Source organism: Kryptolebias marmoratus, linkage group LG1 (genome assembly GCF_001649575.2).
Source record: "Kryptolebias marmoratus isolate JLee-2015 linkage group LG1, ASM164957v2, whole genome shotgun sequence".
NCBI lineage: Eukaryota > Metazoa > Chordata > Actinopteri > Cyprinodontiformes > Rivulidae > Kryptolebias > Kryptolebias marmoratus.
This window is the reverse complement of record NC_051430.1, coordinates 8,797,692-8,825,150: the sequence shown is the minus strand read 5'-3', so window position 1 is coordinate 8,825,150 and position 27,459 is coordinate 8,797,692. Positions and strand designations below refer to the sequence as shown.

General features: G+C 43.8%; 1 protein-coding gene and 1 long non-coding RNA gene across 7 annotated transcripts; both read left to right on the top strand.

The window, feature by feature from the left end:
* The first annotated feature begins 67 nt into the window (after positions 1 to 67).
* On the top strand, positions 68 to 4,633 carry LOC112450455. Its single transcript, XR_003039091.2, has 2 exons — positions 68 to 526; positions 4,108 to 4,633. It is a non-coding gene; the product is annotated as an uncharacterized LOC112450455 (long non-coding RNA).
* A 2,619-nt stretch (positions 4,634 to 7,252) lies between these two features.
* On the top strand, positions 7,253 to 27,213 carry cdca2 (cell division cycle associated 2). 6 transcript variants are annotated; one of them, XM_017414538.3, is made up of 14 exons: positions 7,253 to 7,613; positions 8,082 to 8,259; positions 10,237 to 10,373; positions 13,353 to 13,518; positions 13,879 to 14,000; positions 19,368 to 19,497; positions 19,888 to 20,192; positions 20,367 to 20,418; positions 20,509 to 20,583; positions 22,441 to 22,574; positions 22,706 to 22,762; positions 22,985 to 23,053; positions 24,906 to 25,050; positions 25,191 to 27,213. In XM_017414538.3, the coding sequence occupies exons 2-14, from the start codon at positions 8,082 to 8,084 to the stop codon at positions 26,048 to 26,050; spliced, it is 2,430 nt and encodes an 809-aa protein (XP_017270027.1). In that variant the 5' UTR covers positions 7,253 to 7,613; the 3' UTR covers positions 26,051 to 27,213. The 6 variants fall into 6 exon arrangements, with proteins under 6 accessions (XP_017270027.1, XP_024861348.1, XP_017270026.1 ...); XM_025005580.2 differs by having other exon boundaries at positions 22,982 to 23,053; positions 24,909 to 25,050; XM_017414537.3 differs by having other exon boundaries at positions 22,982 to 23,053.
* The last annotated feature ends 246 nt before the right edge of the window (positions 27,214 to 27,459 follow it).

Below are 27,459 nucleotides of genomic sequence, written 5' to 3'. Positions count from 1 at the left end.
ACGCCGGGCAGTTTGAACGAGGACTTTCCTCCCCCCCCCGACTCACGGACTGCAGCTGCACTCAGGTCCCTTGCAGCCTTCGGCCCCCGCAGCGGCGGAGGGAATAATTGAACAGTTAATTCCAAATCGAAGTTGACGCAGTGACATTTCGGGGCGCGGAGAATGTAGACGAACCCTCGTGGACGTCTCAGTAAGTGCTTTATCTTTCGTGTGTTGGACGAGGGGTGGTTGCTTGCACTGCCGAGAAGGAAACTACCACTCCAGCACACATTCTTGTGGATTGTAGCCATCCTGGACTACAGGGCGACTGTGACCTCGTAGATCCCCCCCCCCACCCCCTTTCCCCTTTTCCGAACGCCCAGAGACTGACCCTGGGGTTACTGTGGACTTCAAACACACGAACGCAACTTGAACACAAACGAAACACACACAGTTTTAGTGGAAGAATGGACCGACAGACAGACTGATTGCTGCCATGACGACAAACTACCGGAGCCAGGAGGAAGCAGCCAAGAACCAGTGGAAGGTATTTAATTTCTTCCTTTTTTTTTTTAATTCGTCCAAACAGATTTAAGATTTGTGCGCTTCAGTTTACTTGTCGTGAACTGGTGAAACCATTAAAACCATCGTCATGTCTGTTAGAGACCGTATAATGCCACAACCGGAGGACAGTTGTATCTCATTCGATACTGTGAGGTGTCGCGGGATGTGTCGGCGCTCAGAGAATGACTCTCGGCTACGACCACGCCAAATTCTAGCTCAATGTCAGCAAAATGGTCCGCACTGTAGCCATTTCTGTGTTTGTGAAAGTTGCTCAACTGTGGCGGCCATCTTGAATGGGATTGGCTCCAAAAGTGAATCAATTGTAGATATTCACTTAAGGATTACTTTCTGAGAGTTTTGCTAAATTGAGTGAGATATTTTGCTAACAGACAGACAAACAAACTCTTAGCAGTTAATGCCAACGCTTTGGGCAAAGCTCTTGCCTGACCTTTTAGCACTTGAGGTATGTGTTAGAGATGACTATCAGCTACTACCACGCCAAATTCTAGCTCAGTGTCATTAAAATGGTCCGCAGTATAACCATTTCTGTGTTTGTGAAAGTTGCTCAACTGTGGCGGCCATCTTGAATGGAATTGGCTCCAAAAGTGAATCAATTGTAGATGTTCACTCAGTGATTTCTTTCTCAATGTTTCATTAAATTCTGTCCAGTGGTTTTTGAGATATTTTGCTAACAGATGGATAGTGTTGACTGTTAACGGTTAATGCCAAAGCTTTAGGCAAAACTCTTGCATGACCTTTTAGCACTTGGATTATGTGTTAGAGATGTCTCTCGGCTACTACCACACCATTTTAGCTCAATATCATTAAAATGGTCCGCAGTATAGCCATTTTTGTGTTTGTTAAGGTTGCCTAACTTTGGCGGCCATCTTGAATGGAGTTGCTTCTAAAAGTGAGTCAGTTGTATTTGTTCACTCAGGGATTACTTTCACTGCTACCACGCCAAATGGCTTCAGTATCGGTAGTACTGACAGAGGTATAGCCGTATAGCATCCGCGGCGGTCATCTTGATCTGAATCGACTCCACAAGATAATCGGTCGTGGCTGAACAGCCAGCGATTACTTACCGGGGGTTTCCATAAAATTCGTTATGTGGTTTCATGAGACACTGTGGCGCACTTCAAACAGGTTAGATCTTGTAGATTTAAGTGTTCACGAGGTTACGCCTCGAAGAGAAGAGTCATGGGTGCAATTAACACCTTACCACAGTGCACAGACACCCCCACAAAAAAAAAAAAAAAAAAAGTGCTCATTGCACATTGTTGGCAACCTGGAGTGTGTATAATTTTGAACTTGGCACCTTTTTATCTGAAAAGACCCGGGTCACGCGGTACCTTCTGATAATAAGCGTGGGATCGGACTCCTCGTCTCGGAGAGGGAACTTGAACCCAAAACCTGCCGAAACGTGACAAAATAATTTACAAACCAGGGTCCTGCTTCGTTTCTCTGTAGGGGGAGCTTTTTAGGAAGAGATGCTAAAAAAAAAGGGGACCCCAAAAAAAAAAAAAAAAATGTTTCAAGCAAATGACAATCTTGCCTCTAAGTGAAAAACTACTTGAAACCAAACAGCAACAGAGAGTCTCTGTGGAAGCTGGAGTTGACGACAGTGAACCACTTAGCTGTTGGCGACTTGCGGCTCCGGCGTACTCAAGACGTCAAGAAGTCGGTTCGTGGTCACGTGGTCCAAAACTCCCAGGAAGCTCCTCCGTCCTCCTACGGCGTTAAAACGGGTTTCTTCTCACCGATAAAGCTTTTTATTTCAGGGTGTTCTTCTTCAAATCGTTAACTGCACAGTCAGTCACCAGATCTTTGGGTTGTAATTTTAAACAAGGAGCTAAACTAACCACATCCATCAAACTTCCATGTCCTTTGTGGAGCCGGAGAATGACACGGCTGTTTAAGTTTCAGGGTTGGTTTACACAATTAATAAAAAAGCACTGAACTGTTTCACGGTTAGAGCTGTCTCCTTCCAGCAAGAAGGTTTGCAGGATCGCTTCCTGACATGGAGCCTTTCTGGGTGGAGTATACATGTTGTCCTGTGCTCAAGAGGGTTTACCCCAGGTACTCCGGTTTACTCCAGGTGCTCCGGTTTACTCCAGGTACTCCAGTTTACTCCGGGTGCTCCAGTTTCCCCCGGATACTCCGGTTTTCTCCAGGTACTCCTGGTTCCTCAGAGTACTCTGGTTTTCTCCGAGTACTCCGGTTTACTCCGGGTACTTCAGTTTCCTCCGGGTGCTCTGGTTTCCTCTGGGTGCTCCGGTTTACTCCGGGTGCTCCAGTTTTCTCCGAGTACTCCGGTTTACTCTGGGTGCTCCAGTTTCCTCCGGATACTCCGGTTTTCTCCAGGTACTCCTAGTTCCTCAGAGTACTCTGGTTTTCTCTGAGTACTCCGGTTTACTCCGGGTACTCCAGTTTCCTTCGGGTACACCGGTTTCATCCCACAGACCAAAAACATGCACATTAAGTTCATTAGTAACTCTAAAACTGTCCCTAGGTGTGAATGAGAGCGTGAACATTTGTCTCTATGTGTCCCTGTGATGGACTTGCCATCTGTCCAGGGTGTCCCCCGCCTCTCGCGCAGTGATCGATGAAGACAGGCACCACCTCCCTGCGACCCGGAAAGGTGAAGCGGGTAAAAGAAAATGGATGGATGGATGGCGGGCTTGTTAGCGGCGTCAACATTTGTATTTAGGCTACAGTAGGTCCAAGAGCCCCTGTGCCTCAGTGGAAGCTGCTGCCGTGGCTGCAGACACAAAGTGTCCTGCAGTATTCCACCAGTCTGCCTCACCTGAGGGTCTCTCCTGATCTCTCCTGAGTGAAAGCCCTCCAGGGACAGGTGCGTCATAAAAAGCTTCTTTCCTGGCAAATGATGAGAAACGGGCCCGCACGCCCCCTGAAGCTGGCAGCTGGAGCATTTTATTTAAAAAAAAAAAAAAAAAAGACTTCCAGCCTGACAAGCGTCAACATATGACCCAAGAAAGACCTTTATCTGTCTAGACCAGTGTTTTATTAACCATCTTTTTGTGAGATGCCAGCAAAGAACTCAGAACGGACCGATTTAACTTGTTGTTCCAGCTGCATCTACACTTCATATAATAATCACCTGCTGCCGAAAAGCAAAAGGCGGACAGTAGTGTTTTTGCCCATGTCAGTGTGTTCGTTTGTCTGTCTGTTAGCAAAAAATCTCATGAACTACCAGATGGATTTTAATGAAACTTTCCGGAAATAATCACTGGATGCGCCTCTACAACTGATTACTTTTTTGAGTCAGTCAGATTCAAGATGGCCGCCGCAGCTAACCGACCTTAGCTAACACAAAAGTGGCTACAACTCAGTCGATTTTGGAGCCGTTGAGCTAAAATTTGACGTGGAAGTAGCTGTGCATTTCCTTCAAGGAATGCAAGGCTTTTCCAATATGTCATGTCCGCCTAAATAAATAAATAAAACAGAAGTCATCCTGCTGAAAACGTGACGTATTCCACTTTGACGATTTCTCTGAACCACGTCGTCCGTCTATTAACTTGATGCAAATCTGCTCTCTTTCAGTGCGTCGTCCGTCAGAGGTGCGCCTTGTGCTTTCGGGGAGATCAGAGGAGGAAGTCACAGCGCGAAGGAAAAAAAAACACGGACCTCGTTACGCTCCGTGCTGCGCGCCGAGCGCCTTCAGAGGAGGCGGAGAGAACGGAAACCCCTCCTGAGGCTGAGGAGACCGTCGGCCGCCCCCCCCAGCTTCCACGTTGCATGATCCCCTCCGCCATCGGACCCGCACCTCTTTTAGCCGGACCATCCTTGTACAAGTGAATCACTTTTGACTCGATTGATCTTTTTTTTTTTCTTTTTTTTTGCGGGGTCTTTTTTCAGACACTTTGAAACAAACAAAAAAGAAAAAGAACAAAAAAAAACAAACAGATTTTATGGCTCAAGACTTGTACAGACGCTCACGGCTGCATCTCAACACGTTTCCTTTCTCTGTGCCTCGTCGCCCTTTTTTAATTTTTTTTTCGGGAAAAAGCCAAAGTAGACTGCAGTTGATTTCCTTCTCCCCCCCCCCCAAAAAAAAAAAAAAAAAAAAGAAAAAAGAAAATATTTTTGTTTTTTGAACGGGGTTGCCAGTTCCATGCCCAAGTCTCGGCAACCCACGCCCTGCTCTGCCCCAAACGAGCTGACGTCAGCATGCCCCCCTCCCATGTATCCCCCCTCCCAGAGCAAAAGAAAAAAATAAATAAATAAAAAATAAGGACGTGCTCGAAGCGGACGGAGCTGTATTNCCCGCCACATTAGAACCCCCACCCAAAACAAACAAAAACAAAAAAAAGGCAGAATTTTTATACGTTTGTTTTGTTGTATTTGATTTTTTTCAGCGCTTGAAAACCAAATACGAAGCTGCTGATTTCAGGCAAATCAGCGACAATTTGTTCACTTTCCAGTTTTTTGAATCCCTCGAGGCAGAAAAGCTGAAAAAAACAAACCAACAAAATGAGCTCTTTACACTGGTACTTGGTTATGTCTTAATATTTCTCCCTTTTACAATCAAGCTTTGTCTTTTAATAAGAATTTGAAAAAGCGAAAGAAAAAAAAAAAAACAAGCCTGGAGAACATGCATGACTGATGGAATTTCTGTGCCGCTCCTGAGTTCCGACGCATTTGTTTGCTCCGAATATTTTTCTCTCCGAGTTCTGCTGTGTTCATTTGATTTTTTTTTTTTATTATTTTTATTTTTTTTAATTAATTTGATTTTGTTCCCCATTTTCGCCTGTACGTTACAGGCCTTGTTATCTGTTTTGTTTTTTTGTTTTTTTAACAATGTGTTAAGTAACTTATTTCGCTTGTAAAAACATGTTGATATTTATTACCATTGTACATATTTCCCTATTTTTTATATGTGTATATAAACTCAAATAAAAATAGAAATACACTTTGAAGTGTGTGTGTTGGTTTAATAATAATAGTAGTTAGGAAATGCGTATCGCCTGCCACCTTTCGTGCCCGGAGATCATTTTATGATAAGAATGGACAGAGTTACAACCGATTTGGTCAAACCTCCTGAATAACATGAGGAGGGATCTTGAGCCATATTGCTGGATCGCATGAGATCCACTCATGCTTGGAGCATGTGCTGAGAAGGACTCTCAACTACAACCGCCTCCAATTTTAGCATGGTATCTGTAAAATTGACTGAGTTATGGCCATTTATGTGTTGGACAAGGCCAGTTAGCTGTGGTGGCCATCTTGAACTGGGGTGACTCCAAAAGTTAATCAGTTGAAGACGTACATCCAGTAATCACTTCCTGAAAGTTTCCCTAAAATATGTCCAGCGTTTCAGAAGATACTTTGCTAACAGACCAACATAGACGACTCCCAACAGTTAATGCTAATGTTGGAAGCACAACCGTTGGACGTGTAGCGCTCACAGCACGTGTTGGAGATGATCCTCAGCTACTACCACACCAAATTTTAGCTCATTGTATGTAAAATTTGCAGAGTTAGAGACATTTTTGTGTTTCCTACGTCCGCTTGGCTATGGCGGCCATCTTGTATAGGGTTGACACCAAAAGCTAATCAGTCGTAGATGGACATCCAGTGAGCACTTTTTGTGAGTTTCATTAAAGTCTGTTCAATGGATCATGAGATATTTTGCTAACAGACAAACAAAAACACACACTTGCAAAAGCACAGCTCCCCTTTGCATTTGACAGCAGGCAATAATAATGAGGACAAGATAAAGTTGTTTTGGAACTCGTAGGTAAAACTAGACGAATGGCATTTTCTGAGAAAAATGCAGAGTGAATGCCGACATCTGTCGAAAAGGCTTAAAATTGTTAAAGTTAAAACAAGCAGAGCAAGAGGCTAAAAAACAGAACACAAGCTGAAAGCTAACTGCGACTGGACAGTAGCTAGAAGCTAAAAGCAGCAAAAGAGTAGCTTATTTATTGCAAAACTATAACAAAACACTAAAGGGAGCAGAGTAGTAGCTATCTGAGGCGGAACAGAAGGTAAAAGTAACAACAGTAGCTAAAATTAAATTTAGCAGAATGGTAGCTAACAGCGAAAAGTATCAGAACTGTAGTTAAAAGCTAAAAAGTAGCAGAATTGTAGCTAAAAGCTATACGCATCAGAACGGCATTTAAAAGTTAAAAGTAGCAAAATGGTAGCTAAAAGATAAATGAGGCAGAACACTGGCTAAAAGTAGCAGAATGGCAGCTGAAAGTAGCCGAAGAAGACAGAAATAGAACAAATCTGCTGTCGTAGATTTGTTTTTGAAGGAATTGGAGAGATGTCAGTGTTTCAGTGTGGACTTTTATTTTTCATAAAGTTATTATTTTTTTGTTTTAAGTTTAAAAGTTAGAAAAAGAAAAGTCTGGGGAGGGGACGCAGGTCTGCCTGCAGCTGGTTCCTAACCAACCAACAGCAGATGGAGGTATGGTGCAGCGTGAACTGGCTTCATTTCAGTCACATCCCCATACAAGGTTAGCTTCTCTTTACATATGAGGTCATCTTTATTTAATTATAACCATAACATATAAATGATTAATTTCGCTTCTTTAATAAGTAGGTAATAGAGGGCCGAATCAAATTTTGCGTCTAAAAGAAGAACATAGTTCTGAAAACCAATAGGATTACTCGATGTTCAGTGTTAGTCACGTGGTACCAAACCTCTCGCTCCCATTGGCTAGTTCATATTCAACGAGTTCCGGTCCTTCTCAAGACGTTAAAAATAAAAAAAAGTTAGATCCTCCGAACTACTCAGGTTTTAGAGATTATAAATGGTTTTTAAACATTGTCCCGGCTTTCAAATTGTAACTAGGGTGCAGGGGGTGTTATTTAACGTGTGTTTTCAAGCTTGTAAAGTGTTTGTTTACGAGCGGGTTTGGCTCCTCTGCGGAGGGATCCGGGACGCGGATATTAGCTGAAGTGTGGAGGGTGATTTGAATCCCCGTGTTTTGCTCCAGTTCTTTTTAACAGAATTTTTCTTGTTTTATTCGAGCGTATTCAAAAATACAAGTAGCCCTTTTTAATCACATTTTATGCACGTTTTAACTTAAATCTACAAGGTAAGAGTTTGACTCGCTGTCATTCCTTTTTTAACACTATTGTTAGCTAACCTATGGAGTTAGGAATCATAACCGTGAGCCACAGTTTTAGTCAACGGCTATGATAATTTACTTTTCCTAGTTTTTCTTCATAGTATATATATAAATATATATATATATATAAACGTCTGTATTAATACAGACATACAGACGTTTAGTCGCAGCTACTACGGTAACGGTGTGTTATTAAAATACTACAGCTCTTTAACATACCGACTCCCTAACTTGTGCTAGCTTGTTAGCATTCGGCTAAGTATTATTTCCTCTGTCTCTTTGCACTTTGGTACGAGGTTGTGTTAAGTTTGTTTTTGCTTAAAGCTATTGTAGCCCACCATAATGTTCAGAACAAATACCCCGGTGCTCTGCATCCCCCTCTTTAGTTCACATGCTGTTGAAATATATGATCTGATCTTGTTCATGTCAAAGCAGATGGCTGCAGTCGAGCCAATCACTACTGGCCCCGAGGAAGATCAGGACAAAATGGCTCCTCCAGAGGAGGATACTGCAATAAAGGAAACCTCAACCCCACTGGACTTTACTGAGCTCACCCCAAGTCAGTTTGGCATCTCTGTCAAAAGTTTTATCCCATCATCATCAGTAAGCAAAGGTAAACAACACCTTCCTCACACCGAGCCTGCGTTTAAAACATGGCTTCTTATTCTTTCTCAGCCACAAACAACGAGAGTGACCGCAAAACTGGATATGGTTCATAAAACTACAGTGTTCATTATATTCTCTATGGGATAAAATTTTAAAGAAAAAAATATGGATTGAAAAGTACCTTTTTGTGCTTCAGAGCATTTGTTGCTAGTCGGAGGGCCAAGTTGTCAATAGCACGACCCTGTTTCTGTGCCGAGGCCACGTAGTTTTGAGATGGAAAAAAAATAGTGATTTTCCATGGTGTTAATTTGAAGGAAAAGAGCGCTTCACACACATCCAAATCAACGTGGATTAAAGTCATCCCATATATATAAAACCCTCCTGACTTCAGCTTTAAATCGTGGTAATTCTTATAAGCAGGGATTATAGTTTGCTTAACTTGGGAAAGAAATCAGCTTGGAGTTTTTATCAGGACTTTTTAGAAAAGTTTTACATCCTGACTGGAAAATCCAACTTTTATCTCATCAAATACGTCCCGATGTAGTAATTTGCTGTTGCACTTTGGTCATCTGAACCAACCACAGAGAGTCAGCTCCATGTATCTGTTTGTGCTTTTACACGACAAGCTGGCTTCGTGGGCCGAGCTGCGTAACAGCAGCTGAAGGTGGCGTCTCACTGGACTTCGAGTAGACTGCATTCATGAGGGAGTCTCCAGAACGTCGTTGTGGGCTTCTCCAACCCTGCTCAAGAGCTAGAGCTTTTTTTTTTACTTCTGACAGAAAACATCTGAGGCAAAAGTCTAAAAACCACATCTAACACTAAAAATTCAACGAGAATGAAGTTGAATATTTGTCTATTTTCACCTAATTTTGAGTCGGCAACTAGTCTAGGTAATATATAATATATACACACACACACTACTTTGGCTCTGTGACTACCTCTGTTGCTGGTTTAGGGCATTTGCCCACCTTGAAGGATAATGTATACAAAGGGACTATTTCCTATAAAGTGAAGTTGTCGTCACAAAAACAAATGCTGAACTTAAAATGTAAACAAAGCGTGTATCAGTTGAAGCAAAGGCCCACGAGTTATTGAGCCTTACATGTGACAGAAGCATGACGTGAGTGGCTCCTGCGGTTGCCCGTGATTTCTCTGTGCAGTGCTGGGGTTTAATAATCGGCTCCAGTTCAACACATTACTCACGCTGAGCCTCTGTTTAACACGTGGCTTGTTATTCATTCTCAGCCACAACCAACGATCAGTGACCAAACTGCAGACGAGCAAATTAGAAGCATTAGAGATTGAAGCTGAATAAAATGTTTCTCAGTCAGTTTGCTAAATGAGAGTCTGAGCTTGTTTTTTTTGTAATGTGCTGTAATGGTTACTAAACTTTATCTTTGAGTTGATTGTATGTGAAATAGGGGAGAGGTGGACTCAGGTGTTTCACAGCACTCTTAGATTGGCTGTAAAGAAAAGGGTAGAAATGAGTGCTGTGCTGCTGTAAATGTCTTTTCTTTTATTTAACTATTTGAAAAGAAGAAAAGATTCAGGTGGTGGCACAGTGGAGCAGTGGTTAGACTTGTCTCCTCCCAGCAAGAAGGTTGAAGGATCTCTTCTGGGTAGAGTTTACATGTTCCCCCTGTGCTCACGTAGGTTTCCTCTCACAGACCAAAAACATGCGTGTTTGGTTCATTGGTAAATTGTCCTTAGGTGTGAGTGAGAATGTGAATGGTTGTCTCGTTTGTCTCTACGTGTCCCTGTGATGGACTGGAGACCTGTCCGGGGAGTCTCCCTGCTAGAGAAAGACGCCAGCTCCCCAACGACCCGGAAAGGAGAAGCCAGTAAAGAGGAAGGATGGATTTAAAAAAAAAAGATTCACGGCTGCACAAAAGCAAAAAACAAATGTCAAAAAGGAAGTTTCTGTTTCTGTTTGTGCATTTGGTTCCAGGCAAGTGTTACTAACGCATCAATCCGCTTCCTCCAGATAAGACTCGTCTCGCACAAATCAAGGCAAGGCGACGATCCAGCGTTGGTGTCCGAGGCTCCCCGGAGACAAACTCCCTCATTCGTTTCATAGCACAGCAGAGGATGAAGACCCCACCGGCCCCCCAGACCCCAAAGGTATGTTGCAAATGCAGCACCCTGACAAATCACGTAATATAAGGTGATGTTTGGGTCACTGTGGCTTCATTTGGGCCGCTGTGATCGTATTGTAGTTGATAAGGTAATACAATGATAAATAAATGTCATTTTCTGACACTATTATAGAACGAGCCACCTACACAGCCAGTATGAACGCTTTATGTAAAAACTTCTGTTTTCGCCGACTAAATTTGCACAGTTCAGGTATGACTTAAATAACGAAACTTCAGTTTTCTTGCCAATCTCTGTGGATTAATCCTTTTTTTTTTTTAAATCTCTCGTGGTGACGTTTTTAACTGGCACCCTTTCCTGCGAATGTGACACGTCCTCTTTCAAGCTGCTGAGCTCTTTTGTGTTTTAGTTTACATGTTTGGCTTTGTAGTTGAATCTATATCATTTTTATTATTTATAACAAAGTCTAATTTAGATATAATGATTCAAGTTTGAGATAAGTACTGGTTGATAAACGACAGCTGATGATTCTGGCATCAGGCGACAATAATCTGAAGGACGCTCAACGTATGCTAATTTAAATTTATTTATTTTTTCCTTTTTTCAAATATGTTTTGTTCATTTAGTTGTCAAAGTCAAGATTAATAATATGTTTCTTTTGTAAACGCTTTTTTTGTGAGCTTCAAGAGAGTGAGCTCCAATAATAATGACCTTGTTTGTGTCAATTTAATTAAGTGGTCATTTGTTTAAGAAACTTTTAATATAATTGTCTGACTGCTAGGGTTGAGCCATAAGGTTTTAAAAAGTAGCCACTTTGTCTCTGCCCCATTGAATGCTGGAGGGTGCATTTGTTTCACTAATTCTGCATTGATTCTCTACTTATATAGATAATAAAGTATATATAAATATATATATATATATATATATATATATATATATATATATATATATATATATATATATATATATATATATATATATATATATATATTTATATTTATTGACTGTCGGCTCACATTTCTGTTAATCGTTTTCAGCGATGCACAGTTGTTGGTCATTTTCTCTGTTAATGAGGGCACACTGTAGAAATTAAGTAAAATGAACATATTATGACCTGAGGGCGCACACATGCCGTTTTAGGTCTAGCTTGTTTTCAATTTGACCGATCAAACGGTGACGATCGTCCCCGGAAACGGGCTCAAAAGGCTTTGATGTCGATGTAGGCGCGAGGTGGGCGCATCAATTGTTTGGAACAGATCGCGTCACGATCACGATGGACCTCCAGCTGTTACACAGCCGTTTGTCGAACGGGGTTGTGATGCCAAGGGGTTTGCTGCGTCACTCAAAAGACTGACAGCAGTCATCCTGTAGATGAGCGTAAATCGACCTCTATCTACTCAAGATGGCGACAAAAGGAAGCTAAACAGTCAAACGTCTTCATTTATTTGTCTAGGCAGCACAGCGGTGTGGTCATTAACATCCACTAGTTTGGGTTTTATGGAGTTTACATATTCTCCCCTTTCCTGTGTCTGTTTTTTTCCACACAATCTCAAGAACGTGCACGTTAGGTTAAGGTATGACTCTAAACCGACCGCAGGACTAAGTTGCGTCTTACCTGGTTGTTCCTTTTCCGTGACGGTGTGGTGGTCTGTCCATGGTGTGGACAGCTGAGACTGGCTCCAGAAAAAGGACCGATAACTATTGTATTTTGTTGTTTAGACAGTGGAAATGTCCGCAAATGACCTTTGTGGACGAGCACCGTTACAAACATGCAACCACACTGTCTACGGTCTGTACTAAACACGTGAGCTGCTCGCCTCTTTTCATCTTGAGTGAAAACAGGAAAGCATAGAAAAATACATTGTTTTCTTCTTACTCAAACACTTTAAAACGCTTAAGATCAGGTTGCAACTTGGGCGTGACACCCTGTGATGTTATAATCAATCATCGTGCTTTAAAGCTAATCCTAGGTGCATGTTTTCACACTGCATCAACGTTACCGCAGTACATTCGTTCCGACTCGATTCGTGTTGAAAGCAAATGCACGGGATGCCCTCCGAGGCCCCTGCTTTTACTTTTGCATCAAAGAGTATGTGGTGGAAATCCACGGCGTTCACTTTTCCAGTCTCGAAAGATCAATGCGGAGACAGAAAAAAGGTTAAACGAAGTGAAAAACGCCGACATTCATACTTATTGGTTTTCTCTCCTTGCAACCTGAGCAGAGCTCGACTTTTCCACAACTGGCATCTTCTTCTTCTCAGCTTAGCCTAATGTAACAATGTCAGCAAAATAAACTTCACATTTCTGTTTACAGTGTTGTTCGTGTAAAGCAAACACCAGCCTGCGCAACCAGTTAAATCCAGCTTCCACCCACATTGTGTCTTTGATTTATACTTATGAACTCATACGAAAGAAGGAAGTCGTTGAAGCCTTTTTAATATTAAACTTCCATCCCCTCTGATTTAGTGACCAATCAGGGACAGGAGGCGGGAACTAGTAAACACAACCCCAAAAACATTTGCTCATGTGATCTGAAGTTCTGGGGATTTAAACAAGATTGTGCTTGTAATTATTTTACAACACAGCTGTGTATGTTTTTTTTTATTTATTTTTTTTATAAACGTGCGGATGCAGTTTTAGCGGACATGTGTGCGTATAGTGGATAACTGCGTTATGTTGAAGAGGTGGTTAAAGAAGTTCATACAGGCTTTGGGTGGTTTTTGCCAAGGTGAAAATGATCCGTTATCGAGTCAACATGGGGTGAGTCGCATAAGAAAATAATTTCTCCGAGTTTCCTGGACTTGTGGGGCTCTGTGAATGCTGTGTCGCTTCCCGTAACTTTCCTGTATCTTCTGAAACCAAGCTCTGCTGAACTGTGTGTGGCAGTGTGTGTGTGATGGATGTGCTTCCCCGCAGTAATACCACTTTTGTAATTTCAGAAGTTTATGAGCTGTCAGGCTGCATCACCAAGCAGATGTGTTTATTTTCTGCCACCTCAACCCGCAGCCCGTCAGAGGGAGCCCCCTCTTCCCCCGTGTCACCTCCACGCTGAGGCAGAAGATGGCCTCGTTCCAGAGCCTGATGGATGTGGCGGAGAGCGACGCCTGCGATCCGACGCCAGTGCGGGACGGCAGCGCCGGAGGATGCATCATGACAAGAGATTATCTGTCTGGTGAGGCAGCCATATCGCCACGGGATTAATAGTTTCATTTCTCCACAAGACTCTATGCCAGTAAGATTTCTTTAAGATGACCGGAGGCCCCGTTCAGAAGCTGCTCACTAAAAGCTTCACTCTGACAGCGTTTTGCAGCAGACGTTCCTCCTGAGCCTGGTCAGCGTCTTAAACGGGCCGCTTTCCAAGTTCTTAGCTGCTGAAGTGAGACTTGAAGTTTATTCATCTATTTTTTTTTTGTGTGTGTTTTTATGATGCGTTTAGCCGATATGGCATTTAATTATGCTCTCCTCGAGTCCCATTTGTTCTTCTACGTTTCCGCAATTATCCTCATTGAAGCGGTTTTATTTTCCTCCCCAGATGGGATCAGCCGCAGCGAAGGGAAGGAGAACAACCCTCCGACGTCGCCCACGCCCAGCAAGAAGAGGCGCCTGGGCCCCCTCGACGGCTGCGGGTCTGAGATTAGCGAGGCGGAGCAGGAGGTACGCCGACTCGAGCGCGCAGGGCTTTTCTAAACGCGTCTGGAAATGGGACGCGTCACCTGAAACACAAGCCTCCCGTAAAGAAGTAATAATATAAAAAGAAGTTTCTGTTTCTGCCAGCGCGTGTCCAACATGTCCACAGGTGGACACAAAGAAGCAGGACTTTGTCCAAGTGACTGATAGGTTAACTGCAGTGTAGCCTGCAGTGATATATATATTAAAAAAAAAACTCAAATTGACAGTTTTTTTATTGTTCACTGTATAAATTTGACAAATGACAGATCAATTTGACATATTTTTGGAATATTTATGCAAGTTTCATTCTCTGAAGTCTTTCTAAAGCATTTCTTTTTTAAAAAAAACACTATTAAAGAACTAAATTAAATGAGAAATTCGATTTTGCGGGGCTGTTGTGCCAAGTGACTAATTAGTATAAAACAAAGATCTTTGTAAGGTGTCCTCTAAAGCATGATTTTTAAGTAATTTCCTAATTTGGTTCCATCTGTTCAAGCCTGACACAGTTACAGGTTGCAGCGACGTGAAAATAAGTTTTTCTTGGAATTAAACTCAAAGTTTTACGTGCGGTTTAATATCGGAGTTGTGTGACTTAAGCTGACGGCTCTCTTCAGTCAGAACAAAGCCACTCATTGTTAGGAAAGCTTTGTTTTGCATATTTATTCAGGTTTTTTTTTTTTTTATATTTCGACCGTTTCTTTGCTTGCCTTCATGTCTTGAGCAAACTTCAAGTTTGCCATTTCTGCTTGTTGTAGCACTTTGTCTTTGCGATTCACGTTGCCGCGGTCTAATGAGAGCGCACTGGATAGCAGCTTGTAAGCATTTTCTGATTGGATGCCCGCCAGCACGAATGGCTAACAGCGTTTCTCTACATGTTTCAGACTTTGGTGTGTGGGCTGCTCCTTGTTGTTTGTCCCGTCTGCCCTTTTTAGCTTTGCTCTTTGCAACAAACAGAAGCTTTATTGGACAAAGATTTATTTTATCCGCTATGGCGAAGTGAAACAAAGCGCAATAAATCAGCCGTCGGCCCGTCTCACCTCAAGCTAACCGGCAACATTTGACCTACGCGCGGTCATTCCTGAAGCGTGTACACTTCTAGCTTTTTTTGTAGGACTGCTTACAGATTCCCCCCTCCCCCGATTGGTGCCACTTCCCAGGCTTAACAAACTGCGAACGTTCACACGGAGACGTTAAAATTTTCCAAGCGCAGTTAGATAAAGTGATAAGTGCAACATAAGCTGAGGCAGTTGTGTAAATGAAACATCTGAAGGCCTTTTCCCCCCGCAGGCTTAGTGGAGCACGCCGCTGTTTTAAAGTGCAGCAAAGCACTAATCAAACGTGTCTCCGCTGCAGCTACACAGCAGGTGTAACTAGACAGACCTTTATGTTGGGAACCTGCTTTAGAGCTCAGCTTTACAGAATAAGACCCCCCCCCCCCTTATCAAGTGACTCTTTTTTTATGTATATATATAAGTGCTCAAAGTGTGCACTCATACATGCAACACAAAGGTGCTCCATATTTAGAGTTATTGCCAATGTCAGCTGTCTGGTGTTGAGGGGTTGTTTTTTTTCCTGTCTTCAGCATTACTCTTTCTACTTAAATCTAAAATGAAAAGACATAGATGCTGTCATCCCTGCACAGCCATCTAGAAGTTATATTTCTATAGCCTATGCCAAAGGAGCATTTCCTGTTTTGGGTTTGGATTGTATTCAGGGCTGCAGACTGCAGAAATGTATCTTTTTAATTGTCTTTTTAGCACCACAACCGGAATGTTTATGATTAGGTGCGGCTGAGCAGTTTTGTTTTTTTTTTACATCTACAGAATATTACTCCTCCTCTGTGCCTGCGCAGTTAGGGTTAGGGTTGGGTCACTGATTTTGGACAAGAAGGCCTGGCTCACAGTCTCTGATCTAATTCATCCCAAAGGTGTTCTGTCGGGTTGAGGTCAGGACTCTGTGCAGGCCAGTCAAGTTCTTCCTCACCGAACTCACTTGTCCGTGTCTTTATGGACCTTGCTTTGTGCCCTGGTGAGCAGTCATGTTGGAACAGGAAGCGGCGGCCATCTCCAAACTGTTCCCACAAAGTGGGGAGCATTAAATTGTCCAAAATGTCTCGGTATGCTGACGCATTGAGTTCCTTTCGCTGGAACTAAGCAGCCGAGCCCAACTCCTGAAAAACAACCCCACACCACTTATCTTAGCTCATGCTTAGATATGTCTGGTTTTACTTCGGCTGTATAGCGGGCCTGGGGTACTTTTAGATAGTTCGGTACCGTTAGTTTTAGTTTTAGCACTGTCATGTTTTAGCTTAGTTATCTTGTCATGTTCTGTAACTCTGTCTGTAATTTTGTTCTTGTGTTGTAAAGCACTTTGAGTCGCCTCGTGCTGAAAAGTGCTTTATAAATAAATGTACCTACCTACCTACCAAACTTTATACTTGGCGCAATGCAGTGAGACAAGAACCGTTCTGGCAACCACAGAACCCAGACTCATCACACTCAAGTGTGATTCGTCCCTCCAGAGGACATGTCTCCACTGCTCTAGAGTCTAGTGGCGGCGTGCTTTACACCACTGCATCCGACGCTTTGGACTTGGTGATGGAAGGTTTGGATGCGGCTGCTCGGCCATGGAAACCCATTCCATGAAGCTGTCTGTTCTGTATCTGTTGACTCTGCAGAACGTTGATGACCTCTGTGCCCTCTGAGCCTCAGCATCTTCTGAGCCCACTCTGTGGTTGTACATGGCCTACCGCTTCATGGCCGAGTTGCTGTCGGTCCCAATCACTTCCACTTTGTTACAAATCCACTAACAGCTGATTGGAATATTTAGTAGTGACGAGTGGACTTATTGCACAGGTGGCATCCTATCACGGCACCACACTGGAATTCACTGAGCTCCTGAGAACGACTCATTCTTATGCATGTAGACACAGATACAAATGCAACTCATCTGACAGCAGCAGTTACCTGTTCAGCAGGATAGAATGACAGTAATATACACCACATTCACAGACAGCGTAATGAGTCTTATGAGTCACGTCGTTTTAAAAGGAGAAGCTTTAAGGGAATTTGACTCGAACGCATCACACACGAGCACATATTCACCTGGGCTTTTAACTGAGAAATGTTCTGAACATATTTGCTTGTTTCTTTTCAGAGAAAGAAATCTTCTTATTCTTCTTTAACTGATGTTCTTTAAAAACGCAACTTTTCTGATAACGACACTTTATTTTTTTTTCTTTCTCCAGACTTTCTGTTTTAACGCAGTACAGATGTGACCCGGCAATTTCAATCAAGCCGCGCTACAAATGTTTTCAATCAACCGAAGTGGCGCCGCAGAGGCAGCTCTGGGTTCCCGGTTTTCGTATGGCGACGAACCAAATGTCAAGAACTGCGAGCAGATTCTGAACCTCTCACAGGAGGGTCGCCTCGGTTTGATCCCACCCTCCTCGCACGTGAGAGGACGGGTGATTCGATAGAAACGACTCAGACGTTCTCAGCTGGATGCCGCTAGATTGATTGCGCGCATAAATACGAGCGTTGGAATTTGTTTATCTATTTATTTATTTCCACTAAAGTTGACCTGATTCCCTCAGCGTTGAATGCAGTTTACATCCGATGTGTCTGACATGGAGACAGGCTCTGCTCCGAGCAGGTTTGAGCTACAGTCACTTGAACAGGCTGCGTCCACACCAGTGGGGGGGGTTTGAACCGGTTACAGGACGAACCCCATTCCTCTTGAGCCACTTCGGGCCTCGAAGGCACAGGACTCCTCGTACTTCTGCTCGTGTCGACGGCAGCAACGCTCGGGCCTCTGCTCAGCCGAACTGCCGTCACTGACAAAACTGGACTGAAGTTTGCTGCCCATGATGATTATGTCTGTTTGTGCATATTTTCAAAACCCGTCTTCAAATATGCAGAGTATTGAAACAGGCTTTGAGCTTGGCACGAGTTGAATTTTAGTTTAATCTGCTGTATTGTGTCCTGTTGCGCCACAAATCCTCCCGTATTTTCTTCAGTATTTTGGAGCAGCTCAATTAGAATTTCAGTTTGTTTTAATACAAAACAAACTTGAATGTTTTACTTCTTATTAAACCCAAACCACTGCAAAATTTCAAACTGCATGCACGCTAGATTACGATTATACCAGTTTTTATCTTTTATTAATGAAAACTGAATTCATCTAAACAGTAATGTGCTAGAGTCTTGTTTTTGATCTTTCATCTAATGAGCTTTGAAAGTGATTTTGACTAATAGTTTTAGTTAGGGTTTTAGGAAACCTTTTTAGGCGCTTAGGGACTTTGTGTGCGTATGCACCAACCCGCCTGACACTAAAGGTTCCATACGCCGTAAGAAGTTGGTTTGTGGTCATGTGATTGCGAGGAATCTGTTTTTGCCCACACTTTTCAGACACTTGAATCAGAGCTCCTCCTTCAGCTTTAAAACTGGCTTCTTCCTGCTGGTTTCTCAGCTCTCCTGTCCTTCTACAGATTTTAGCTTCCCTCACTGCGATCGGACGGGTTTATTAAACCAGCTGGACGGTACACACCACAATGCAATTTTCATCTCGCAGCTGCGTGACTCAGAGCCGACTTTGTGACTTCTCCTGAATGATGGAAAGGCCTTAACCCAGGGGTGTCCAATCCTGGTCCTCGAGGGCCACTATCCTGCACGCTTTCCTTGTTTCCCTGCTCCAACACACCTGATTCAGAGGTTAAATTACCTCTTCCTGTTCCACAGAAGCCTGTTAATCACCCATTGATTCAAATCAGATGTGTTGAAGCAGAGAAACAAGTAAAACATGCAGGATGGTGGCCCTCGAGGACCAGGATTGGACACCCCTGCCTTAACCGCTTTATCTTTCAGGCATTTAAAAAGGACACAACTCAAGGGATGAACCAGCTTTACTCTACGCACAACAGAAAAGCTTGTATAAAATCAGCTTTAACTAGCGTTGTTAAGTTGCAATGTTATGCAATGCTTTAGGCCAGCATCCTGTTTGAAGCACATATTGTTGAAATTTCCTCAATGAATTTAGCCAAAGATAAGAGTTTAAAAATTATAAAAAATATTTGCTCATCGGTAAGCTCTTAACCAAACTGAGGGACTGTTTGTTGAAAGCCCAGTCTTCAGTAGATCATTTCCTCCCTCCGCTTGGTTTCCATTTATACGTGCAGGTGCATAATAAAAATATTAATTTCCATTTGTCCTGACCTGGCATCATACCAGAGCCTTCACAGATTTTAATGCCAGTTCCTTACGCAGTCGATAACCTGCATAAATATCTCACTGCACGTGTTCTGTGAGCTATAACGCAGCTTCACGGAGGATCTCCTTCACTCCCTCCTAACAGGAAGCTGCGGGTCAACAACAAAGCCCCAGCCGACCAGCTTCTGACCATCCCGCAGCTGCTTCCCCACCCCGTCGAGCCCCTCCCGCCCACGTCTCCCCCGTCCCTTTTCTGCTGCAGATAAAACCCTCAGGTAAACCCAGTAGTTCATCTTTTAATCCTGGTTTAGCTTTGCCTTTTAGGCTCGGTAGCCTGGTCTACAGTGCTTTATTCCGTTGTTACAAAATATATTCATGCGTTAAAGTGTTTCTTTTGTAGACAGTCTGTTTTTTTTTTTTAAATCTACTAAAAGTGTTAACTTTATCAGATGAACAAACGTCTGATGCTGGTCAGTTTATCAGCTTGATTTTATTTCTTCAGCATCAAACATGAAGAGGCAACTTCAACACTTATGTTTATGTGCATGAAGTAGAATTAGTAATGAGTAACACAAATCACATGTTGTACCTTCCCCTAACACTTTGAATAAATCAAAAAAGCAGCATTATTTGTTCATTTTTGTTTGTTTGTTTTTGTCTCGCAGAAGACGACTCCACTGAGACATGCGCGGCGAAGAAGAAGAAGCAGGTCCGCTTCGGAGGCCCTTTATCGCCCGAGTTCTTTGACAAGAACTTGCCCCCCAGCACGCCGTTGCAGAAGGGGGGCACGCCGGCGCGAGCGCCCACTCCCGGCGGGAGCTTCCAGCCGCGCTCAGCGCTGAAGACGCCGCAGAGGAGGGAAGCCGACGCGCCGCAGTGCGAACCGGAGCGTTACAGCCCCGCCGTCTTCGGCGCGTCTCCTACTTTCGCCGTGTCCCGTAAGCACAGGCGGTTGTCTGAGGACGGAGAGGTGGGCAAACGTGCCTGGAGGCGTCTGCATCACACTTCCTAAATAATTACAGCTAACACCTTTTTAGACTTCTAACGTTTAGAATCTACTTGTTCCTTGAAGGACCAGAATTTGACGCGGTCTTCAGTGAGGAGTGGACTAAATTGTTGTTTTGTTTTTCTATTTTCCACTCAGCTCCTTTTCTTGCCAATGGAGGAGTTTGACTCCGTGATGACAGCCGATTCAGGTGGATCCTGACGTCACACCGCCTCTCTCTGCCGGAGTGCAGTCCAGCTTCTGTGTGCTAACGGCTTCCTTTCTCGTGCTACATTTTCAGAACTCGCACCGGACGCCCAGCCATTAAACTTAAACGCCGCTTTTCACGAGGAGTCTCTTCCTCCGGTTCTGGCAGGTAAACTGCAACGCAACTCACCTGTTTTTTTGATAACTTTATCAGTTTATGCGTCCTGCTGCTGGCAGGTCGGCTACGAGTATTAATCCCAGTAAAACGGCTGCATTAAAATTATTTACTATTACAATTTCATGTCAGTTTCAAATGTGGTCTAATTGACTTTTTTGTGTGTAAGAAACCGTTTCAGGATCCTTTTTTCAGTTTCATTTGTTTACTTTTTAATTTTTTGTTTGCATATTTGTTTTTCATCAACATTCACACTGCCCCCCCCCCCCCAAAAAAAAAAAAAAAAAAAAAAGCCTGCATCTCACTTCACTGCAACTGTTAGTGACGAATTGCAAATGGCATTTTTCACAGGAGTTGCCAAAATGTCTCGACGTGTTCGCAAGAGCTCCCATGTCCTCACGAGTCGCAGGACATTTGACCAAATCCTCTCTCGACATAGTCACCGAGTTGTCTTAATTTAGTTTCTGCACGTCAGAAGGTGTGAGGGGGGAAAAAAATTGAATTTCTCAAAATAAATTGCTTAGAGATTTTTTTTTTTTAATCTATTTGATCAAATACGTGCAGAATCCTAGTTTTCATTAGCATTCTGAAATATTTACTTGTATTTATTTGGGTCACTTCATGAAACGCGGTCACCGTTACACACAGTCAGAATTATTGATCAGGAAAAACATACCATCCCTGTGAACAGGGGGGAAAAATTGCTTCAACTTATTTGTCTGAATTTACTTCTCATTTTAGGGGCACACATTCAAATAAATTCCCCTCCCATAGGCCAGCGTCTAAACCGCTCGGCGCGTCCGCAGAGAGCACACCAAAAATGTGGTGTCGAACGTAAAGTCACAGTGTCCGGGCGGTCACATTTAAAACCCCACGTTCCTAAACTGCTGATTTATTCAATAAATAAAACTCTTGTTGCGTCATTTGAAAGCACCGCTCCTGAGAGCTTCAAATCCACGAGGAGATCGAATTTAGTTGAACAATAAAGCAACGGTCGTCGATCGTTTGCTTCATGTTCGTTTCGTGTCCCGATTCAACCAGTTACGCTCGAGTCCCAATGTAGCTGCAAAAAATCGCATTCTGGGGCTTTCGTACAAGTACCATCCCATAATACCATGCGCAGAAGTTCAATGCGCTGGCCATCGAAACGCTGAGTCATGAAGCTGTCAAACTGCCCCGCGAGGAGTCGTCGTCGTCTGTTTCGTGTCACTAAAGTTGCGTTAAAAACCTTGTTTACGCTTTCGGTGTCCCTGTTCCATTTGCCTTCAGAAGCCCATCCAAAAAACATAAATAAATAAAAATGTGGAACATGACTCATCTCTATAGCTGATTTGATGTGTTCCCCGTGGATCATAGATTCATACATTCATATTCATGTCACATATCGGTGAGCCCTTTTTCACCAAGTGACCCGTTTGCGATGTGTCGCACGTTGTGAGGCGTAACTTGACGTACGCGTTTTCAGCTTTCTCTGTTTTTACTGAACTGAAACTGAACAACTGAACTGTTGTTTTGAAGAAGACTTGTTTGATTTAGACCATAGATTTGTCACAAAAGCGGGTTTGTGCCTAATGTGTTTGGGCGGCTGTGGTTCAGCGGTTAGAGCAGCCGTCCTCCAATGAGAGAGTTGGAGGTTCGATTCCTGGCAGGACACTGAACCCCTCATTGCCTCCAATGTGTGTCCCATTGGTGTATGACTGTGATCTAAAGCACTGATTAGACTCTATAGAATGATTTATTCAGATTCAGTGCTGTGTGGAATGAAATCAAGACCATTATAGCTGTTGTTTATCAAACGTTGTGTACTTCTGCGTAGCTCTCATTCTTCTAATTTGCTTTTCTTTCCCTCAGAGTTTGACACCAAATCCAGTCAAAGTTCTCAGATGGATTTAATGGAAGAACGTAAATCTGTGCCCGAGGAGAATGGGTCTGAAGCGGCTGATGAAAGTCCAACTCCGGCTCGATCCAGCAGCCGAAGGAGAAAGGTCTGCAGCAATTAAAACCTTTTTTTTTAGTTCGCTTTCTCATAAAATATGTATAACCTCCTGCCACTTATAAACCCGTACTAGGAAGTTGTATGCAACTTAACAGAGCTTGTGAATTTCATCCACTGCAGACGGAGCGAGAGCCTAAAAGTGAGCCTCGAGCACGCCCCGGCAACAGGAAGAGAAAGGTCTGCCATCACCACAAACCGTCCCGGCTCAATCTCAATTGGAGAAATAGCCATTTGCCAGACAAGCTAGACGACTTTAATAATTTAGAGGTCTTGACACGCTCCTGTCTCATCTCCTCTTTAATTCCATGGGATCTGAACTTAATCGCACCCGAAAACTTTTTACTCTGCGTGTGTGACAGCCAGAGTCACCTTCAGCTCAACTTTCTGTTCTTGCAGCAGCCAGAGGAGAGCAACCCCGTGAAGAGGTCGACGCGCGCCGCAGCCAAGACCGCCTGCAGGAAGATAAAGGCGAGTCGCTCGTGGCTTTTACGTCAGTTTCTCCCAGGGCTCACCCAGGAGACGTCTGCTCGTTCTCACTTAAGCGGCCTGACTTTGGGAAAAGATCCGTTCAGATATAACATGTGCCTCCCACCTTCACAGATCTGTCACGTGCACCACTGGATAGGAATGTGGCTTCGTTATAAAATCTCCCCGTCACGTCACGGCCTACACAGCTTCTACATGTGCTGGCATTTCCGAATCCAGGGTTCCCTGCAGCCTTGAAAAGGATGAATTTAACTTTAGTTTTCTTGGGAAAACAGTGGCGTTTCTAGACTTCGGTGCATTTTCTTTTGGCCGCACCCTTCTTCAGGGGTCGCCACAGTGAGCAAACTCACACGGACAATTTGGCTTTTTTTTTTGTTTGTTTAAACGCCGAATGTCCTTCCTGCCACAACCTGGGCTCGAACCACCGAGCCACCGTAGCCCTTATAATATCGGTGAACACAACAATGATGATCAGCTGGCACTACGGGTACCGATTTCTGAAAATTCAAATCAGAAACCCAGTAAATATTTTTGGTGTAAGATACCTTACTTATTAGGGGTGTAACAGCTTATGGTTTCATACAGAACTCGTCAAAAGCGCCTCAGTGTAGCTGCGTAAGAAACAGGTATCATGGTTAATCAGACATTTTGCTAGGCGTTAAATGTCCTCACTGATCTGCTGGAGGAGCTAACGCACCTTTCTTCAGCACTTCAGCATTAAGACGGGAGGACTTGGTGTAATCTGACTTTGTGTCATAAAAGGAAAAAAGTAGACATTTAAATTAAAATATAAACAAGATGGAGACTCTTGAACACCTTATTTATGGTGGGAAATAAACAGCTGAGCGTGTTTTTAAAGAACTGAATTGGGTTTAAACCAAAACTTAGGGCCAAAACTTTTCACCTTTCCAGTGAATTTGACGTTGGTCTGTTCCTTTAGTAGATTATACGGAAAATCACAACAAACCCGGTGAGGAGTTCCTGTAGTTTTATGCCTCTTAAGCTCAATTAAAGTGCATCCACTCCGAGAAAAAACTTAGTCTGGAGTGTTCAGAAATCTGAGCAGATTCTTACTCCATATTATTGCAAGCAAGTCCCTTCAGAAGCCTCATTCTAGCTACATTTCAAAGTAGGAAAAAAAAAAATCTTTTGAGGAATTGTCAAACAGAACTAACTTTAGAAAGATGCAGACAATCCTATATTTGGCACTTCCTGTTAATCTAGCGAGCAAAAACAGCAAAGCGTCAGTCACGCAGGAAAAAGGTGATCGTTTCTAATTAAACTCTGTCAACGTTAATTTAACTTGTACTGTTATTCTGCACCAAACTGCGTACAATTTAAGGTTAATTATTAATTAGTTAAATTAAGCAAAAGGCCACTTTTTAAAAAAAGAAACGAAATGCAGCTTCTAGCTTTTTTTTTTGTTGTTGTTGTTTAAGGGTAATAAATATGATCTGATAAAGGGTTTCAAGGCGGTATTGCTTCTCAGACTGTTTGAGTTTGACCATAAACTGGTGAACAGGGGCCCGTAGAGAGCCATGTCCCTTCGGGTCATCGTATCACACGACTCATTTCCAGGAAACCCCATAGTCACATGACCACAGTCTGGCAGTTTTCATTGAAACTAGAAGATGGAGATTAAATCCTGGAAATGAATTTTAAATTGTTTTAATAATCTTACTTTGGGGCTACCAAAACGTACTATCTACAATAATTAGTTGAGCATAATCACATTCCTTGGGAAGCGTTAAGTAAATCTAGAGACAACAAAAAAAGCAGCAGGGGATACCGGCCGGTCAAGTTGGGTTGTAATCTCTCTAACGCTGTTCCACAGAAGGCCTCCTCAGCAGCCCGTCGCTGGGACAAAGACGTGGACCGCTCCTTGTACGGCTCACGGGCATACGCCTCCAAGAACCCCGGTCTGAGTCCCATCAGAGAGAGGCTGTCCTTCGGCAGCCAGACTCCTAAGAGCTGCGCAGGTAAAATACGCTGCCACGCTCACCGGTGTTGGCTTTTACGCTATATTGGGAAATTACACCTAGTTTTTATTCCTATTCCTGTCTAAGAAGGTATTTGTCAGCTTTTCAGAGGGAGTAACAACGTCTTTGTTCTTTAACAGCTCAAAGTAAGAAGAGCTTCGTCATCCTCGAGGTGGCGAAGAACGCTCAAGAAAATGATGATTCCGTTGTGACAAAAGACACCCCATCTCCCACCTCTGGGAAAGAGAACAGCAGGCCGTCGAGGTCCCCGCTCCGAAGACGAGGACAGAGGAAGGTCAGTGTCGCTGACAGCGAGGAGTCTCGGGATCAGGCGGGAGGAAAGACGGAGCAGCTTTTGGAAGAACAGTCCTCGTCCAGCCTGGAGTTTTCAGTGGGAACCCCATCAAAGCCTGGTCTGGCTCCTCAGGCAGATGTTAACGCTGAGGAACCTGACGCCCGGATTCCTGCAGACACTTCCTGCGCTGATACAGGAAGAACAGAAGATCATACCAGTCTGTGTTCATCCAGCCCAGCAGCTGAAGAACCCAGCACCGCGGAGCCAAAGCTGAAAAGAGCCAAACGGGGCAGACGGAGCTCACAGAAGTGCCCCCCAGAGGAGGACCAGAGCCGCTGCGGCAAGGAGGGAAATGGACTGAGAGGGCAAGCGGCGAGTCTGATCTCCGACCTCCAGGAGGAGGCGTGGGGAGCCCGTGCGGACCTCGCCCCGTGGCAGGCAGACTTCAACTTCGAGGATGTTTTCAAGCCCGCTGCCAGAAGAGGGCAGCGCTCGGTCCGACGCAGCCTGAGGAACCAGCACGGCTCGGAGCAGAGCGCCGGCACCGCCGGGCTCGCCTGGCTGCCCCACACCTCCCCGGACTCGGTCAAGGAGGCTCGCAGGAAGACCCGCCAACGACGGCTCAGCGCCTCCCTGCCCGTCCAGTCTCCACTTCCCGAGGGAACGCAGGACGCCTCGCTCGACCTGACGGGAGACAGCCAGTGATTTCTTCCATCCTTGAACTGTTTTACTAAAGCAAATTGATCTTATTTCTAAAGAGGTGGATTATTTTGCATCGACGCTTTTGAAATACTAGAGCTTGACCACTAATTTCCACCATCTTCCCTCTGGTAACCAAGCTAGTCAATACGCCGAGAGCCCAATCACCTCTGCTGACCAGCTCCTGATCAATATCACCCACTCGGCCTGTAATCACAGTCCATCTTCAGCATCAGATCAAGCCTCCTGGAATCAATATCTGCGCTGTACTGCTTAATTCACATAAGCAGCTGTTTATTTATGGGATCGGGGTTGCTTCTGTTTTGTGTTAAACACCTGCCGTATTTTACCAGTGATGGAATGTGAAGCTGCACCGAGCTGGTTTCTGAGTGGAAAGCTTTCGCTTCTCCCATTAGACCAAAAACGTGTTCATTCAATCGGCTGATTTAGACTCATTTAGAAGGAGCTTATCCGAAACAATAAAACATCTACCGTGTGCGTGATATTCCAGCTTTAGTTCAAGTGTTTTTATTCCTCCACCCCCATCTTACACAAGTCCAGGACCTCCTGCTCCTAAATGAACGAGCCGCTGTGCAAACGGCCGCTCCGATTTTACATTTTGAGACCAGCCAAACGGCTTCGAGTAAATTGACCCCACAACCCTGCGCTCCGGCAGAGTTCGAGATTCAAATCAGCTGCTCTTTACTTTTTATATTCATCTATCAGAGAAGAACAGAGGGAGCTGTAACAAATTGAGTTTCAAATTCAGTTCACATCAGAAAATTGGCTTCCCGAATGATGCATGACTGTAATCTATCCATCACTGGGTAATTGACTACCTCCCTTTACATCAAGTCAGTCACGTAGCAGAAGGACGCTGGAGGTTTCTCTCTCTCTCTCCGTCTCGTGTGCCAGGGTCTCTTCTGTGTCCCCACAGGAAGACAAATGGGACAGAATCCGAAGCTGTAATGCGTGTTGCTGCCGTGGGGCCACACTGCCCTCATGTGGCAGCTTTGAGTAGTTGCATGTAACTACTTCCTCGATTACAACTTGATCAACAAACGAGATGAGAGAAGTCGCATGAGGCAATCCTTTCCTTTCAAATCCTTTTTGTCTTTGAGAAAGTAACTCTTAAGTTTCTGTTCTCAATAAAGTGTGTTTGAATGACTCGTGCTGCTCTGAACCGGGCATTTTTGTCCTCCTTTCCAAGCTGTGCGTGATCGCCGATTCAGCATTCAGGCCCCAGTGGTCCTGTTTCTCTTTATTCTTTCTTTTCTTCTGCAGCTTTTATAAACATTCGAATGTCAAAATGCTCCGCACATTCCAGCTGCGAATTTGGGGTTTGGGTTTCTTCTCCAAATATTTAATTTTGTTTACAAGAAAAATAAGGGAAAAACATTCTCATTCATAACTAC